Source organism: Coregonus lavaretus (assembly GCF_964263955.1).
Source record: "Coregonus lavaretus genome assembly, chromosome: 16".
NCBI classification, from domain to species: domain Eukaryota; kingdom Metazoa; phylum Chordata; class Actinopteri; order Salmoniformes; family Salmonidae; genus Coregonus; species Coregonus lavaretus.
In genome coordinates this window covers 47,965,743-47,985,472 of record NC_140003.1, presented here as the reverse complement: position 1 = coordinate 47,985,472, position 19,730 = coordinate 47,965,743, and the positions used below count along the sequence as shown (strand labels likewise).

Sequence of the window (19,730 nt, the reverse complement as noted above, 5' to 3'; positions counted from 1 at the left end):
TTAAAGCTGGTAACAAGCAAACTGGAAATCGAGAGCCGTTTACAGACGAACCCTGTGTTTTGTCTCTCTTCTCCTATTTCTCTAGCACATTTTTTTCTATAGAGGTGCTCAACAATGCACTCAGTACTCTGCTACAATCCCCAGCCGTTTTCTGGTTGGTTACACCATGACCGTTATCATTTTAAAGCAACACAAAGACTGTGCACTGTCCATTCAAGACCGTGTACGTGTACGCAGGTTGAGAAAATGAAAAATCCTCAGCATTTTTGTTTAAAGTGAAGGGTACCCCAGCCCAGTGCAATAACTTCCCTTAGTGCCATGCAGCTGTGAGATGTGTTAAAATATTATTAGTATCTGCTTTAGCCTGCCTGGAGTACCAGATGGGCGGGGTTTTGCAGTTTTGCGAGTATTCTATTGGTTCCATTGCGCCAATCAAACCCAGATAAAGTATTTTAAATGATTTTGAATAGTGTTTGAACGAATGGCTGTGAACGGGGTCGGGGGGGTTGGTGGGGGGTCAGAGAGCCTGGCGGTGGTTGGCTGCTGGGACCTAGTACAGACTAGGGATATAAACTCTTTTAAAACCTTCCCAGTCAGTGGGCCTTAGGAACTGTAATGGGAGGAATTAAGAACAGATTGTGCAGAGGGCACACTAGCCTGCCATAGCGGGGTTAACCAATCCACTTGCTGAGGGCAATTGATTGGTTGACATTTTTAAACGTGTATTTTTCCATATATAGACACACCCTATGTGTTTTTGAATAAAATCAACAATATGCATTGAGCTTGATGCTGATGCTTTAAGTTTACGGTTTGATGAAATAAGACATGCCTCGAGAGCACCAGAGAATAAAAAAAAAACGTAACCTGACCCAACCATTCTCCTCCCGCTCCTGCTGGCTTTCTCAGATTCTGCCGTTACTCTCCTGAAGTTGCCGGTAATAGGCTACACGAGGAGTCGGCAACCTTTCTCATGTGGAATGCCAATTTATCTTACCGTTTCTACCGATCTGCGTGCCAGTGATGGTTTTCATATGCACATGTTCGTGAAACAGTTTAATTTAATTGATAATAACGTCTTCATATCTCTAAATCATTGTAATGTGGTTCATCAAGATTCGATCCAAATCTAAATGAAAATGATACAAACCTAAAAAGTAACTTCTATTGCCAACTATGTAAAAATAGCCTCCATAAAGCCAACAAATAAAAACATTGCAGCCTGCAGATAGAAAATATCCTAAAAAAAAATAATACAAAAAAATAAAAATTCCTATAAATCTCATTGGCTACACTTGGCCTGTCTGCAACGAACTTGAAACATTGTATCAACTATTAACTTTGGTCTGGCCCAAAGCTTGTTCTAGCTTACTTGCAACATTGTATAAAATATTCTGGGCCCTCAGAGTTTCCCCGCCAGTGAGCTCGGGACAGACACAGCCGTAGGCTGTTTGCACAAGGGATAAGAAGCAGTGCTTGACTTGGACTGGAGCTCACCGGAGCTGAGTACCGGCACCTCAAAATGTTCTACTGCTTGAACTCCTGTTCTTTATAGAATATTAGCTCAAAAGTACTGTGGAGCTCCTGCACCTAAAATCTAGACAGTACCAGCACCCAAAATGAGTACCGGAACCTATTTCAGTCCAAGTCAAGCACTGATAAGAAGTAATCAGGTAGGCCTATTTTATGACATTTCCACTGGATCAGAGCATTACATTTTTCCCTGTCACGCTGAGTGGTTATCGAAAGGGAGAGAGCTGGAAAGATTTTTCAAATAGGCTATGTTGAGGAACTATTGTCATTCTCAATGGATGTAAAAACAGACTGTTTGCTTGCTGTTTTTGAGGTGAAGAAAACCATTACTTTGAGAAGCGCCACAGCTCATTAGGGGTGGTGCGTTAAGCCAATCAGAAATACTATCAGATCCCCAAATGGACACATTTATGCGCCTACCATTTGAGCGCAGGCCAGGTAGACTATAGACCTACTTCTATGCGTGCACGTCCTTACTCAACATTGACAGGAGCGCTCCAAACAAAAGACAATGTCTAAATTTGACAAAACTCATAAATGTAATGAAATAAACAAACTTGTTTCTCACAAGTGTAGCAGGTTGCGCGCTCTGCAAACAATGTGTCCACTCCGACAACGAGAACAGGAAGACTGGAATAATAATATTGAATGCAATAAAATAAATTAACATAACCAACGTAACAAACATTGTAAATTAGGAATTGTTACAACATTTCGGAGGCGCATGGCGATGCGGTACGGAACTCTATTTGGCCTCTGCATGCCTCCGGAGGCCCCGCAATTGCGTCACACCCTCCATACGGAGCCTGGCTTTTAGTCTAGGCCTCCTCCGCAATGGATTAGTTCACTGAGGTTTGCAGTGCATTCGGAAAGTGTTCAGAGCCCTTGACTTTTTCCACATTTTGTTACGTTACAGCCTTATTCTAAAATGGATTAAAATAATATAATTTTTTCTCATAAATCTACACACAATACCTCATACTGACAAAGCAAAAACATGTTTTTAGAAATGTTGGCCAATAAAAATAAGAAAAATAAGAAATACCTTATTTACATAAGTATTCAGACCCTTTGCAATGAAATTGAGCTCAGGTGCATCCTGTTTCCATTTATCATCCTTGAGATGTTTCTACAACTTGATTGGAGTCCACGTGGGGAAATTCAATTGATTGGACATGATTTGGAAAGGCACACACCTGTCTATATAAGGTCCTACAGTTGACAGTGCATGTCAGAGCAAAAACCAAGCCATGAGGTCGAAGGAATTGTCCATAGAGCTCCGAGACAGGATTGTGTCGAGACACAGATCTGGGGAAGGGTACCAAAAAATGGAAGATTGAAGATCCCCAAGAACACAGTGGCCTCCATCATTCTTAAATGGAAGAAGGTTGGAACCATCAACACTCTTCCTAGACAGAAGCCACTCCTCAATAAAAGGCACATGACAGCCCGCTTCGAGTTTGCCAAAAGGCACCTAAAGCACTGTCAGACCATGAGAAACAAGATTCGCTGGTCTGATGAAACCAAGATTGAACTCTTTGGGCTGAATGCCAAGCGTCATGTCTGGAGGAAACCTGGCACCATCCCTATGGTGTAGCATGGGGGTGGCAGCATCATGCTGTGGGGATGTTTTTCAGCGGCAGGGACTGGGAGACTAGTCAGGATCGAGGGAAAGATGAATGGAGCAAAGTACAGAGAGATCCTTGATGAAAAACTGCTCCAGAGCGCTCAGGACCTCAGACTGGGGTGAAGGTTCACCTTCCAACAGGACAACGACCCTAAGCACACAACCAAGATAATGGTCCTCTGTAGCTCAGCTGGTAGAGCACGGCGCTTGTAACGCCAAGGTAGTGGGTTCGAACCCCGGGACCACCCATACACAAAAAAATGTATGCACGCATGACTGTAAGTCGCTTTGGATAAAAGCGTCTGCTAAATGGCATATTATTATTTATTATTATAATGCAGGAGTGGCTTCGGGACAAGTCCTGGCACAGGACTTTAACCTCCTCCCTGTAGGCTGTCTCGTTGTTGTTGAAAATCAGGCCTACCACTGTCATGTCATCCGAAAACTTGATTGAGATTGAGTCGTTCTTGGCCACGCAGTCATGGGTGAACAGGGAGTACAGGAGAGGGATGAGCACGCACCCCTGGGGGGCCCCCGTGTTGAGGATCAGTGTGGCGTAGGTTCCAACTTCAAATCGTCAGGATTATGTCTAGTCGTAGAGTGGAATAAAACTCTGTTTACATCATAAAGTGATAGGATTATCAATTTAGGGAAACAATGCTATCGTTGGCGCTAAAGTTATAGTTTATTTTTCTGTTGCGGTGTAGCTATGTCTACATGAACAGGTCTAGTGAAGGAGCTGAAGGTAGTTCTCTCTCTCTCTCTGCTTTGCATGCTGAAACCCTGGCTAACAAAAAAATCTCACAGGGATATGCTACTTCTCTCCTTCCTGTTTTCTGTACCAGAAACTTCTTATGTACTGTATTGTACAACCTACCATTTCAGATCTGAAATTGTAATAAAAAAAGTTTAGATTCCAAATGTGTGATGTGTTCTAGATTGTTTCACTTTAATGCCATTGCTTTGTGGGTATCTAGATTTCTTTCACGATTCCACACCATGCTGTTCAAATACCTTAACAAATCACTACTATCAATTGTTATCAGATGGTGTTGCTGAGATGTATAGTTTCACCGCTAACCTATAATACAATAGGTCTGCTCCTCTATCAGATGGTGTTGCTGAACGTGTTTCAATGTTGTAGTACTGTCGTATATCTTCCTCCGTGTGGCGTGTTTCGACTCTGTCATGCTTCATACCTCTCTCCCAGGTGGTAACCGACCAGTCCAGGTGATCATCACAGAGTCTGGTAACCAGCCCAACTCCCACCCCATCCAGTGGAACGCCCCGCCCTCCACACACATCACACAGTACATTCTCAAGTGGAGAGTGGTGAGTAGTAGTGTATATTATATTATCTGGATAGTAGTGTATAGATTTAGGAAAATCTGCGTTTTGTTTTTTTGCCCGTAATTTGTGGAACAATCTGCAGAGTTCACTGCAGTAAAATGTGCTGGTGCCTCTCGGGCAGTTTAAATGATTGATTGAGGACCTCTATGTAGTTTAATGTGATCACTTTTATTAAATATGTTTATTGTGTGCTGAATTATATTGTTTTATACACGTATGTTTTATTATTCTGTTTTTATTGTAATGTATACAGGGCTCTTGTAAAATAGATTTTTAATCTCATTGTGACTCCCTGTTTAAATAAAGGTATTACATTATTATTAAAAAAAAAAAATCTGTATAGTATTGTATTATCTGTATAGTATTGTATTATCTGTATTGTATTATCTGTATAGTAGTGTATATGATCTGTATAGTAGTGTGTATTATCTGTATAGTAGTGTGTATTATCTGTATAGTAGTGTGTATTATCTGTATAGTAGTGTGTATTATCTGTATAGTAGTGTATTGTATTATCTGTATAGTAGTGTGTATTATCTGTATAGTAGTGTATTGTATTATCTGTATAGTAGTGTGTATTATCTGTATAGTAGTATATATTATCTGTATAGTAGTGTGTATTATCTGTATAGTAGTGTATTGTATTATCTGTATAGTAGTGTATTGTATTATCTGTATAGTAGTGTATTGTAGTATCTGTATAGTAGTGTATTGTAGTATCTGTATAGTAGTGTGTATTATCTGTATAGTAGTATGTATTATCTGTATAGTAGTGTGTATTATCTGTATAGTAGTGTATTGTATTATCTGTATAGTAGTGTATTGTATTATCTGTATAGTAGTGTATTGTAGTATCTGTATAGTAGTGTATTGTAGTATCTGTATAGTAGTGTGTATTATCTGTATAGTAGTATATATTATCTGTATAGTAGTGTGTATTATCTGTATAGTAGTGTATTGTATTATCTGTATAGTAGTGTATTGTATTATCTGTATAGTAGTGTATTGTATAGTAGTGTATTGTATTATCTGTATAGTAGTGTATTGTATAATCTGTATAGTATTGTATAATCTGTATAGTAGTGTATTGTATTATCTGTATAGTAGTGTATTGTATTATCTGTATAGTAGTGTGTATAATCTGTATAGTAGTGTATTGTATTATCTGTATAGTAGTGTGTATTATCTGTATAGTAGTATGTATTATCTGTATAGTAGTGTGTATCTGTATAGTAGTGTGTATTATCTGTATAGTAGTGTGTATTATCTGTATAGTAGTGTATTGTATTATCTGTATAGTAGTGTATTGTATTATCTGTATAGTAGTGTATTGTAGTATCTGTATAGTAGTGTATTGTAGTATCTGTATAGTAGTGTATTATCTGTATAGTAGTGTGTATTATCTGTATAGTAGTATATATTATCTGTATAGTAGTGTGTATTATCTGTATAGTAGTGTATTGTATTATCTGTATAGTAGTGTATTGTATTATCTGTATAGTAGTGTATTGTATAGTAGTGTATTGTAGTATCTGTATAGTAGTGTATTGTAGTATCTGTATAGTAGTGTATTGTAGTATCTGTATAGTAGTGTATTGTAGTATCTGTATAGTAGTGTATTGTAGTATCTGTATTGTAGTATCTGTATTGTAGTATCTGTATAGTAGTGTGTATAATCTGTATAGTAGTGTATTGTATAATCTGTATAGTAGTGTATTGTATAATCTGTATAGTAGTGTATTGTATTATCTGTATAGTAGTGTATTGTATTATCTGTATAGTAGTGTATTGTATTATCTGTATAGTAGTGTATTGTATTATCTGTATAGTAGTGTATTGTATTATCTGTATAGTAGTGTATTGTATTATCTGTATAGTAGTGTATTGTATTATCTGTATAGTAGTGTATTGTATTATCTGTATAGTAGTGTATTGTATTATCTGTATAGTAGTGTATTGTATTATCTGTATAGTAGTGTATTGTATTATCTGTATAGTAGTGTATTGTATTATCTGTATAGTAGTGTATTGTATTATCTGTATAGTAGTGTATTGTATTATCTGTATAGTAGTGTATTGTATTATCTGTATAGTAGTAGATATTATCTGTATAGTAGTGTGTATCTGTATAGTAGTGTATTGTATTATCTGTAATAGTAGTGTATTGTAGTATCTGTATAGTAGTGTATTGTAGTATCTGTATAGTAGTGTATTGTAGTATCTGTATAGTAGTGTGTATTATCTGTATAGTAGTGTGTATTATCTGTATAGTAGTGTATATTATCTGTATAGTAGTGTATTGTATAATCTGTATAGTAGTGTATATTATCTGTATTGTAGTATCTGTATAGTAGTGTATTATCTGTATAGTAGTGTATATTATAGTAGTGTATTGTATTATCTGTATAGTAGTGTATTATCTGTATTGTAGTATCTGTATAGTAGTGTATTATCTGTATAGTAGTGTATATTATAGTAGTGTATTGTATTATCTGTATAGTAGTGTATATTATAGTAGTGTATTATCTGTATAGTATTGTATTATCTGTATAGTAGTGTATTGTATAATCTGTATAGTAGTGTATTGTATAATCTGTATAGTAGTGTATTGTATTATCTGTATAGTAGTGTATTGTATTATCTGTATAGTAGTGTATTGTATTATCTGTATAGTATTGTATTATCTGTATAGTAGTGTGTATTATCTGTATAGTAGTGTGTATTATCTGTATAGTAGTATATATTATCTGTATAGTAGTGTGTATCTGTATAGTAGTGTGTATTATCTGTATAGTAGTGTATTGTAGTATCTGTATAGTAGTGTATTGTAGTATCTGTATAGTAGTGTATTGTATAATCTGTATAGTAGTGTATTGTAGTATCTGTATAGTAGTGTATTGTATAATCTGTATAGTAGTGTGTATTATCTGTATAGTAGTGTGTATTATCTGTATAGTAGTGTATTGTATTATCTGTATAGTAGTGTATTGTATTATCTGTATAGTAGTGTATTGTATTATCTGTATAGTATTGTATTATCTGTATAGTAGTTTGTATTATCTGTATAGTAGTGTGTATTATCTGTATAGTAGTGTGTATTATCTGTATAGTAGTATATATTATCTGTATAGTAGTGTATTGTATTATCTGTATAGTAGTGTATTGTATTATCTGTATAGTAGTGTATTGTATTATCTGTATAGTATTGTATTATCTGTATAGTAGTGTGTATTATCTGTATAGTAGTATATATTATCCGTATAGTAGTGTGTATCTGTATAGTAGTGTGTATCTGTATAGTAGTGTGTATTATCTGTATAGTAGTGTATTGTAGTATCTGTATAGTAGTGTATTGTAGTATCTGTATAGTAGTGTATTGTAGTATCTGTATAGTAGTGTATTGTAGTATCTGTATAGTAGTGTGTATTATCTGTATAGTAGTGTGTATTATCTGTATAGTAGTGTGTATTATCTGTATAGTAGTGTATATTATCTGTATAGTAGTGTGTATTATCTGTATAGTAGTGTATTGTATTATCTGTATAGTAGTGTATTGTATAGTAGTGTATTGTATTATCTGTATAGTAGTGTATTGTATTATCTGTATAGTAGTGTATTGTAGTATCTGTATAGTAGTGTATTGTAGTATCTGTATAGTAGTGTGTAGTATCTGTATAGTAGTGTGTATTATCTGTATAGTAGTATATATTATCTGTATAGTAGTGTGTATTATCTGTATAGTAGTATATATTATCTGTATTGTAGTGTGTATTATCTGTATAGTAGTGTGTATTATCTGTATAGTAGTGTGTATTATCTGTATAGTAGTATATATTATCTGTATAGTAGTGTGTATCTGTATAGTAGTGTGTATTATCTGTATAGTAGTGTATATTATCTGTATAGTAGTGTATTATCTGTATAGTAGTGTATTCTATTATCTGTATAGTAGTGTATTGTATTATCTGTATAGTAGTGTATTGTAGTATCTGTATAGTAGTGTATTGTAGTATCTGTATAGTAGTGTATTGTAGTATCTGTATAGTAGTGTATTGTAGTATCTGTATAGTAGTGTATTGTAGTATCTGTATAGTAGTGTGTATTATCTGTATAGTAGTATGTATTATCTGTATAGTAGTGTATTGTATTATCTGTATAGTAGTGTATTGTATTATCTGTATAGTAGTGTATTGTATTATCTGTATAGTAGTGTATTGTATAGTAGTGTATTGTATTATCTGTATAGTAGTGTATTGTATAGTAGTGTATTGTATAGTAGTGTATTGTATTATCTGTATAGTAGTGTATTGTATAGTAGTGTATTGTATTATCTTTATAGTAGTGTATTATCTGTATAGTAGTGTATTGTATAGTAGTGTATTGTATTATCTGTATAGTAGTGTATTGTATTATCTGTATAGTAGTGTATTATCTGTATTGTAGTATCTGTATAGTAGTGTATTATCTGTATAGTAGTGTATATTATAGTAGTGTATTGTATTATCTGTATAGTAGTGTATATTATAGTAGTGTATTGTCTGTATAGTAGTGTATTGTATTATCTGTATAGTATTGTATTATCTGTATAGTAGTGTGTATTATCTGCATAGTAGTGTGTATTATCTGTATAGTAGTGTGTATTATCTGTATAGTAGTGTGTATTATCTGTATAGTAGTGTGTATTATCTGTATAGTAGTGTGTATTATCTGTATAGTAGTGTGTATTATCTGTATAGTAGTGTATTGTATTATCTGTATAGTAGTGTATTGTATTATCTGTATAGTAGTGTATTGTATTATCTGTATAGTAGTGTATTGTATTATCTGTATAGTAGTGTATTGTATTATCTGTATAGTAGTGTGTATTGTATAGTAGTGTATTGTATAATCTGTATAGTAGTGTATTGTATAATCTGTATAGTAGTGTATTGTATAATCTGTATAGTAGTGTATTGTATAATCTGTATAGTAGTGTATTGTATAATCTGTATAGTAGTGTATTGTATAATCTGTATAGTAGTGTATTATCTGTATTGTAGTATCTGTATAGTAGTGTATTATCTGTATAGTAGTGTATATTATAGTAGTGTATTGTATTATCTGTATAGTAGTGTATTGTATTATCTGTATAGTATTGTATTATCTGTATAGTAGTGTGTATTATCTGCATAGTAGTGTATATTATCTGTATAGTAGTGTGTATTATCTGTATAGTAGTGTATTGTATTATCTGTATAGTAGTGTGTATTATCTGTATAGTAGTGTGTATTATATGTATAGTAGTGTATATTATAGTAGTGTATTATATTATCTGTTGTATCAAACGTCCCAGGAAGACAGCAGCTGCTGCACTAACCTCTGAATACTAACCTCTGAATACTAACCTCTGTATACTAACCTCTGAATACTAACCTCTGAATACTAACCTCTGTATACTAACCTCTGAATACTAACCTCTGAATACTAACCTCTGAATATATATATATTTACACACCGCTGCCTTACTGTTGAACAAGTTCTGAAATACCTGTGAACTTCGGGAAAGTGTCTAAACTTTTTGTAACCATAATCAAAGTTTTTGCATACTCTTTTATGTTTAATATGAATATTATAATGTGGTGCTTCTAAAATGCGGTTGCTGTGTCTCCTCTCTTGTCTGGTAGAAAAATACCCGTACCCCGTGGCGGGAGGTGAATATCCCGGGCCACCTCAACTCCTACACTATCGCTGGCCTGAAGCCAGGCATCACCTACGAGGGTCAGCTGATCAGTGTGTTGCGCTTCGGGCGCCGGGAGGTCACACGCTTCGACTTCACCACAACACACGGCTCCTGTTAGTATGGCAAGATGGGCCTGTTGGACTCTCCTATGCTCTTTCTCAATTAATACTTCCGTTATTCCTTGTATTCCTGTCCTTTTGGGTTTTTGGATCCAATGCGAGAAAATAGGACGGGAGGATTAGAGTAAAAGGGAGATATTGTCATTATTACGGCTTGGGTCTCTGAGTTTGAGGCTGAATCTGACGGTGTGATCTCACTTCCAGTGGCCACCTCGGAGGGAGAGACCAGCCAGCCGCCTCCGGTGGTGGACATCAGTGAGTCTGTTACAGAGATCACCTCCAGCAGCTTCGTCATCTCCTGGATGTCTGCCTCTGACACCATGTCTGGCTTCAGGATCGAGTACGAGCTCAGCGAGGAGGGGCAGGAGAGAGGACAGCCCATGATCCTCGGTACGGAACAAATACATTTTTACCACAGAAGAAACGTTTGGGGGAAAATGTCAATTAGCTTGATAGCGTGTGGAATGTATTCTGGAAAGCAGGGTTGGGGTCAATTTCAATTCAGAAATTTCAATTGAAGTTGCAATTTTTAAATCAAAGCAACGAGGAATTTCAATTTAACTTCCTGAATTGACTGAGTCGAATTGGAAATTAACCCCAACTCTGATGGAAAGCTAATATCTATTTTTAAATGACTAGACTGTGAACCTGATTTAACCTTAACTCGTCCTAATCTCTCTCTCTCTCTCTAGACCTTCCCCGCACCGCTACCTCCGTGAACATCAATGATCTGCTACCTGGGAGGAAGTACACTGTTAATGTGTACGAGGTTACACCTGCTGGAGAGCCCAACCTCATCCTCACTACCTCTCAGACCACGGGTGGGTTCAGACAGACAGGCAGACAGGCAGACAGGCAGACAGGCAGACAGGCAGACAGGCAGACAGGCAGACAGGCAGGCAGGCAGGCAGGCAGGCAGACAGGCAGACAGGCAGACAGGCAGACAGGCAGACAGGCAGGCAGACAGGCAGACAGACAGACGCCCACTACATACTGCCCTGTACCACCACCTCCATCTCCTATCTCTCTATACTGTATCTACAGTGCATTGGGAAAGTATTCAGACCCCTTCCCTTTTTCCATATTTTGTTACGTTACAGCTTTATTCTAAAATTGATTAAATAAATAAAAATCCTCATCAATCATTTTACATTTACATTTTTGTCATTTAGCAGACGCTCTTATCCAGAGCGACTTACAATTAGTGAGTGCATACATTATTTTTATTTTTTATTTTTCATACTGGCCCCCCGTGGGAAACGAACCCACAACCCTGGCGTTGCAAACGCCATGCTCTACAATCAACACACAATACCCCATATTGACAAAGCGAAAGGTTTTTAGAAATGCTTGCACATTTTATTCAATATGAATAACTGAAATACCTTATTTACATAAGTATTCAGACCCTTTGCTATGAGACTCGAAATTGAGCTAGGTGCATCCTGTTTCTATTCATCATCCTTGAGATGTTTCTACAACTTGATTGGAGTCCACCTGTGGTAAATTAAATTGATTTGACATGATTTGGAAAGGCACACACCTGTCTATATAAGGTGCCACAGTTGACCGCGCAAAAACCAAGCCATGAGGTCGAAGGAATTGTCCGTAGAGCTCAGAGACAGGATTATGTCTAGGCACAGATCTGGGGAAGGGTACCAAAACATGTCTGCAGTATTGAAGGTCCCCAAGAACACAGTGGCCTCCATCATTCTTAAATGGAAGAAGTTTGGAACCACCAAGACTTTTCCTAGAGCTGGCCACCCGGCCAAACTGAGCAATCGGGGAGAAGTGCCTTGGTCAGGGAGGTGACCAAGAACCCGATGGTCACTTTGGCAGAGCTCCAGAGTTCCTCTGTGGAGATGGGAAAACCTTCCAGAAGGACAACCATCTCTGCAGCACTCCACCAATCAGGCCTTTATGGTAGACTGGCCAGACGGAAGCCACTCCTCAGTAAAAGGCACATGACAGCCCGCTTGGAGTTTGCAAAAAGGCACCTAAAGACTCTCAGACCATGAGAAACAAGATTCTCTGGTTTGATGAAACCAAGATTGAATTCTTTGGCCTGAATACCAAGCGTCACATCTGGAAGAAACCTGGCACCATCCCTTCGGTGAAGAATGGTGGTGGCAGCATCATGCTGTGGGGATGTTTTTCAGCTGCAGGGACTGGGAGACTAGTCAGGATAGAGGGAAAGATGAACGGAGAAAAGTACAGAGAGATCCTTGATGAAAACCTGCTCCAGAGCGCTCAGGACCTCAGACTGGGGCGAAGGTTCACTTTTCAACAGGATAACAACTCTAAGCACACAGTCAAGACAACACAGGAGTGGCTTTGGGACAAGTCTCTGAATGTCCTTGAGTGGCCCAGCCAGAGCCCAGACTTGAACCCGATCGAACATATCTGGAGAGACCTGAAAATAGCTGTGCAGAGACGCTCCTCATCCAACCTGACAGAGCTTGAGAGGATCTGCAGAGAAGAATGGGAGAAACTCCCCAAATAAAGGTGTGCCGAGCTTGTAGCATCATACCCAAGAAGACTCAAGGCTGTAATCGCTGCCAAAGGTGCTTCAACAAAGTACTGAGTAAAGTGTCTGAATACTTATGTAAATGTGATATTTCTATTTAATTTTGCCAAATTTCAACAACAAAAAACATTATTTTATCAATTTTAGAATAAGGCTGTAACGTAACAAAAAAAAAGTGAAGGGGTCTGAATACTTCCTGAACGGTATAACTGACATTTCCTCTTCCTGTCCCCCAGCTCCTGACGCGCCCTCTGACCACGAGGTGGACGAGGTGGGAGAGACTTCCATCACGGTCAGCTGGGAGAAACCCCTGGCTCCCATCACAGGTCAGTACACACCCAGAGGCTATGTTTACACAGGCAGCCCAGCTGGGAGAAACCCCTGGCTCCCATCACAGGTCAGTACACACCAATTATTGGTAAAAGATCTGATCTGATCAGTCAGCTGGGAGAAACCCCTGGCTCCCATCACAGGTCCGTACACACCAATTATTGGTAAAAGATCTGATCTGATCAGTCAGCTGGGAGAAACCCCTGGCTCCTATCACAGGTCAGTACACACCAATTATTGGTAAAAGATCTGATCTGATCAGTCAGCTGGGAGAAACCCCTGGCTCCTATCACAGGTCAGTACACACCAATTATTGGTAAAAGATCTGATCTGATCTGGTCAAAAAAAAAACAATCATTGAGGCAAAAGATCAGAATTAGGCTGCCTGTGTAAAAGCAGCCAGAAGATCCTTACAGGAGACTGCTGAGTGAATGGGGTCTTTCCTCACCCCAATTATGTCCATGGAGACACACATATTCCACGTTAATCAACTGAATGATAATGTTACAAAAGGCTCAACAAGTTAGTTAGTTAGCCCCCCATCCAAAACTACTAAGGCAGTGGGAATCTTACTAGATTGGCGATGTTAAAAGGTCTGTATTGAATTGCCAGACATCTCCATGTAGGGAAGGTAATGAAGGTAATGAAGGATAAAGTATCTCCTCTCCTATAGGCTACCGTGTGAGCTACACGCCGTCCGTAGAGGGCAGAAACAACGGAGCTGCAACGGAGCTGACCCTGCCAGACACGGTGACCTCTGTGACCTTGAGTGACCTTCGACCCGGCCTGCTCTACAACATCAGCATCTACGCAGTAGAGGACAGTCTGGAGAGTGAGCCTGTCTTTGTACAGGTCAACACTGCTGGTGACCCACTGCCAGGTACGTGTGTGTGTGTGTGTGTGTTTGTGTGTGTGTGTGTGTGTGTGTGTGTGTGTGTGTGTGTGTGTGGAGAGGTACTGGATTTCCTCAACTCTAGCCACAGTAGGTTTCTCTCGGTGTGATGTCTGGTACCATGAGACGAGGTACTGGGTCTCCTCACCCGCCTGTGGAGAGTCTAGTTCAGTCTACGCTCTTAAGCAGTGGTATTCAAATGTTTTCAGCGGGAACCCCAGTCTTTTCCGCCAGAATTTCAGGAGACCCAATTTCTTGCTCAAGATTATTTTCGCAACCCCCCCCCCCCCCCCCCCAAAAAAATAAAGAAAATAAAACACACAACCTTAAAATTGTTACATTTTGATTTATAAATCAACAAATAACCTTCAATGTATTGCATTTTCATCTCAAATCAAAATGAAAAGAAACTCTATTTTTTTTTTACCTTTTTTTTTTGTGTGGGGGTGTACATGTAGGTAAGGTTAAGGTAAGCGGCCTAGCTCAAACAACCTATTCTGTTAGGTCATTTGAGCAGGGTTGCTGAAGCTATCCACTCTACTGGAAATACAGAACTCTCTCTCTCTGTCTCTCTCTCTGTCTCTGTCTCTCTCTCTGTCTCTCTCTCTGTCTGTCTCTCTCTCTGTCTCTCTCTGTCTCTCTCTCTGTCTCTCTCTCTGTCTCTCTCTCTGTCTGTCTCTCGGTCTCTCTCTCTCTGTCTCTCGGTCTCTCGGTCTCTCGGTCTCTGTCTCTCTGTCTCTCTCTGTCTCTCTCTCTGTCTCTCGCTCTCTGTCTCTCTCTCTCTCTCTCTCTCTCTCTGTCTCTCTCTCTGTCTCTCTCTCTGTCTCTCTGTCTCTCTCTCTGTCTCTCGGTCTCTGTCTCTCTCTCTCTCTCTCTCTCTCTCTCTCTCTCTCTCTCTCTCTCTCTCTGAACCCCCTGAGGATACAATTCAGGAAAAATAAATACTGATTTAGATTCCACAGTGGAAAGTTCAGATGACGCATTCACTGTTCACAGCCCTAATGGTCCGATGGAAAGAGCTGTGCTGTTCTAAGACGCCTGGGACTCCTGAGATAAAGCCAAAAGGACAGATGCAGCTGGAAATTGAAAAGCTATTAGTTCAGACAGACTGGACTGCTAGAGGCTGTATAGCAAATTAGGCTGAAGATGTAAAAGGGAGTTGGAGCTGTTTGCGAAACCCTTCTTCTTATGAACGGAGTCAGCGAGTCTCCTACCGATTCATATTTATTAGGATCCCCATTAGCTTTCGCAGAAGCTACTCTCGCCGGAATCATTTACATTTGTAATTTTTTTTAATCATTTAGCAGACGCTCTTATCCAGAGCGACTTACAGTTAGTGAGTGCATACATTTTCATTCGTACTGGTCCCCCGTGGGAATTGAACCCACAACCCTGGCGTTGCTCTACCAACTGAGCCACACGGGAGTCTACAATAATCTGTGTCATTGCCAACAAAGGGTATATAACAAAGTATTGAGAAACTTTTGTTATTGACCAAATACTTATTTTCCACCATAATTTGCAAATAAATTCATAAAAAATCCTACAATGTGATTTTCTGGATTTCTTTTTCTCATTTTGTCTGTCATAGTTGACGTGTACCTATGATGAAAATTACAGGCCTCTCTCATCTTTTTAAGTGGGAGAACTGCACAATTGGTGGCTGACTAAATACTGTTTTTTCCCCACTGTATAGTAACCCTAGGTGTAAAATAGTAAATAATGGCTATTTCTCAGAAAGTTTTAAACTGTCAAGAGGAGTGAAACAAGGTTGTCCACTATCGGCATATCTATTTATTGTGGCCATCGAGATGTTAGCTATTAAAATCAGATCCAATAATATTATCAGAGGATTAGAAATCCAGGGCTTAAAAACAAAGGTGTCATTGTACGCTGATGATTCATGTTTTCTTTTAAATCCACAACTAGAATCCCTCCACAGCCTCATAGAGGATCTAGATACATTTTCTAACCTCTCTTGATTACAACCAAATTATGACAAATGTACTATATTACGTATTGGATCACTAAAAAATACAGTTTTTACATTACCATGTAGTTTACCAATAAAATGGTCTGATGGTGATGTGGGTATACTCGGAATACATATCCCAAAGGAAATAAATGATCTCACTTCAATACATTTTTATAGAAAGTTAGCAAAAATAGAAAAGGTCTTGCTACCATGGAAAGGAACATACCTGTCAATTTGTGGAAAAATCACCCTGATTAACTCTTTAGTATTATCCCAGTTTACCTATTTGCGTATGGTCTTGCCTACGCCTAGCGAACAGTTTTTTTTTAATTATATGAGAAAAAAATATTCAATTGTATTTGGAATGGCAAGCCAGACAAAATTAAAAGGGTATATTTATATAATGAATATGAATTCGGAGGACAGAAATTATTAAATATTAAAGCATTAGACCTATCACTAAAAGCTTCAGTCATACAAAAGTTATACTTAAATCCGAACTGGTTCTCAAGCAAATTAGTAAGATTGTCTCACCCAATGTTCAAGAAAGGCCTTTTTCCCTTTATTCAGATTACAACAACTCATTTGCAGTTATTTGAAAAGGAAATCATCTCCCAAATATCACTATTTCTAAAACAAGCCATAGAAAGTTGGTTGCAATTTCAATTTAATCCTCCAGAAACTACAGAACAAATAATGCAACAAATATTGTGGTTAAATTCAAATATACTAATTGACAAAAAAACTGTATTTTTTGCTGTCACCTCTCCCTCTCTTTCAAATGTATTTTCCTCTCTCTCTTTACATCTTTCTCTCGACTCATTAAAGCAGTTAAGCTCATCCTCTTCCTTTGTGGCTTGAGGGGAAGAGGACTGTTTTGACTTAGTCAATGACATAAGACCTTGGAATGTAACAGACAGCTCCATGACCCTCTCTGTTTCAGAGACTAAGTTTATTTGGGTGCTGCTGTCATCTCCAGTCCTCCTTGCTTTTGTGATGGGCTCTTCTCTCTCGTGTGTGTGTGTGTGAGAGAGTGTGCACGGCTTTGTGATGACTCCCTTCTCCTCTATCCGTTAAAAGGTTTTTTTCAAGATTGCTCAAACATCACGGCGGAAGTAAATCCACTGTCTGTCTCCTCTCCCTACTCTGTCTGGTTGGATGGATGCTCTTTGTGCGTTTTGGATTCCTGTCTGGCTTCAGAGTGTTGAAGACCGTCAGTCATATGATATAGGGTAGCACAGGTTCAGGAGTTCAAGACTGTCTGGAAACATTACTAGCTGTCAAGTCCTTGGGAAGATCTCAATTGCATACTCCTCGTGTCCTCTCTACAAGTCTCCTTCTCAAATCCTCATTGGATGAAAAAGCCAGATGACCCTCCCCTCTGACCTTGTCCTCCAATGGGTTTTGAGAAGGAAACGAGGAGAGAGGACGCAAGGAGTATGCAATTGAGATCTTCCCCTTGCTGTCTCTATCATTGCGTCCTCCGTCCTTGAACACAGAACAAGGGAGAGCTCGGGTTGTTGTTTTGAAAGTCTATTGAAAAGTTTGGATACTAACTAGCTACCTTTTTTTTGAATTTGGATCCCACGACGGGGGTTGGCATCAGTTGCTGGGACCGCTACTATCTGTCCAGTGATCCTGCCGACTAAGGTGTAGTAGCTAGCCCAGCTGCTAGCCAGGTGCCTATCAAGCTAGCTGGGTTTTCTTGAGGGCTTCAACGCATCCCGCACTGCAGTTAGCCCTTGCGGCTGGGACCGTGGATTGTCCCGGGCTTGTGGCTGTCTAGATCCCTGCTGTTTGTTGTCGTTTCCAGTCTTCCCAGCGACCTGCCCCGTCTGGAATTGTGAGGAGTAACAGCATAATGTTGCTACCATGACAAAGACCAAAGCCAGTGGGAGTACCGTTGAGGACAGTGGTGTGTCTCTATCACAGGTATCACAGGTGAAGGATCTTTTAAACAAACACAAATATTTCTACAAGCAGTTGTTAAAACAACAAAAAAATAGCTTCAAGTGTTGTGTCCAAATACTGGTGGAGTCAACTAAAAAAGAATGGACGACCGGACCAGAGAGGTCCAGGACCTGAAGAACAGTTTGCAGTTCTCCCTGGGTCAGCTCGATGAGTTTAAACAGGAGAACGGCAAGATGACAGCAATCTGTAAGTCATTGAGAGAGGACATCAGTTCTGTATGTGAATCCATGATGACAATGACGGAGAAATCGGATCATCTCGAGGGACAATCAAGGCAGAACAACATTGTTGTGGATGGAAATGCAGAATCTCCACATGAGACCTGGACAGAGTCTGAGGACAAAGTGAGGGAAATGATCTCGGAGAAATTGAAGATGGACCACAGGAAGGTTGAGGTGGAGCTCGCCCACAGGACTGGAAAACCCACCACCGGCCCAGGTGACAGGCCCAGGCCGATAGTGGTCAAGTTCCTGAGGTTCAAGGACAAGGTAGCTGTTCTGGAAAGAGCCAAGATCTTAAGAGGAACGAATATCTTCCTCAACGAGGGCTATCCTGAAGCTGTGCGCCAGAAGAGGAAAGAACTTATCCCAGCCATGAAAGCTGCCAGAGCGCGTGGGGACATTGCTTACATCCGCTATGACAGGCTCATTGTCCACCCTCCCTCCCAGAAGCCTGGAAGGGATGAGAGAGCCAAGCCTATGGGTTCATAGCTTCAACCCCGCAGCACACACACACTTACACACACTTACACCAACTGATTAATGGACTGTATATATTTTTATCTTCCTTTGTTTGCTCTTTTCCATATTATGTCTATCTCTGATAAGCTACCCAGGAAAGGGCTGACAAGATATTAATATATGTAACCTTAGAAATAAGGTTCATGATAACGTTCATATATGTGACCGACGGGCTTGATTCGGTCTTATGTAGCAAAATTTGAAATTGTGTTTTTTTTTACATAGGATAAAAGTAGAGACTCAGAGCTAGACAATGGTATATCATACACTACAGCTGAGGAACAATGGGAAAGTAATTCTGCTTTGAAAGTTGATAAACTTGAAACCTCACTTTTGAGAAAATGGCCCTTGAATGTTTTGGTACACCTACTGGAGAGCTCTGCTTTGTCTACACCCATTCAGCATCGTTCACACCCTCTTAAGCTTTAGCCCCACCCATCTCTTTAAGGGCTGATCCGAGCGTTCTGTCCTAACAACAGCAGTCAAGCACCCACGCTAACTGGCTAACGTTGCTTGCTTGCTTGCTATCTACTTCCAGACACAAATGAGAGAATTGCTCACTGACCATTTTTACTCGCCCTAGCATAGCTGGTGAGGCGTTGGTGACTGCAACTGTGCTGCTGACAACAATTTAATTACGCTTTTTTGCCAACGTTTACTGACACCGGCCATATTCAATGGGTGTTGAGCGTTCGTATATTCATCAGTTATCCCTTGCCTCCTGTAGCTCAGTTGGTAGAGCATGGCGCCAGGGTTGTGAGTTCGTTTCCCACGGGGGGCTAGTATGAAAAAAAAAAAAAAAAAGTATGAAAAATGTATGCACTCACTAACTCTAAGTCGCTCTGGATAAGAGTGTCTGCTAAATGACTAAATGTTTTAAAAAAATCTGTGCTCTTGCACACTCAGACGAGAGGAGAGTGCGCTGAAATCTGAGTAGATAGCCAAAG

The 19,730-nt window shown here is 39.1% G+C and overlaps 1 protein-coding gene across 1 annotated transcript in view; it reads left to right on the top strand.

The window, feature by feature from the left end:
• Nucleotides 1–19,730, top strand: part of LOC311143873 (fibronectin-like) — a gene marked incomplete at its 5' end in the record, with an annotated part of 84,687 nt that overhangs the window by 15,114 nt on the left and 49,843 nt on the right. The window contains 7 exons of the mRNA XM_084179744.1: nucleotides 4,371–4,492; nucleotides 10,174–10,342; nucleotides 10,553–10,738; nucleotides 11,041–11,169; nucleotides 13,112–13,201; nucleotides 13,468–13,500; nucleotides 13,879–14,085. Of these exons, the coding sequence (XP_084035870.1) occupies nucleotides 4,371–4,492; nucleotides 10,174–10,342; nucleotides 10,553–10,738; nucleotides 11,041–11,169; nucleotides 13,112–13,201; nucleotides 13,468–13,500; nucleotides 13,879–14,085 (936 nt within the window). The remainder of the gene's footprint in view (nucleotides 1–4,370; nucleotides 4,493–10,173; nucleotides 10,343–10,552; nucleotides 10,739–11,040; nucleotides 11,170–13,111; nucleotides 13,202–13,467; nucleotides 13,501–13,878; nucleotides 14,086–19,730) is intronic.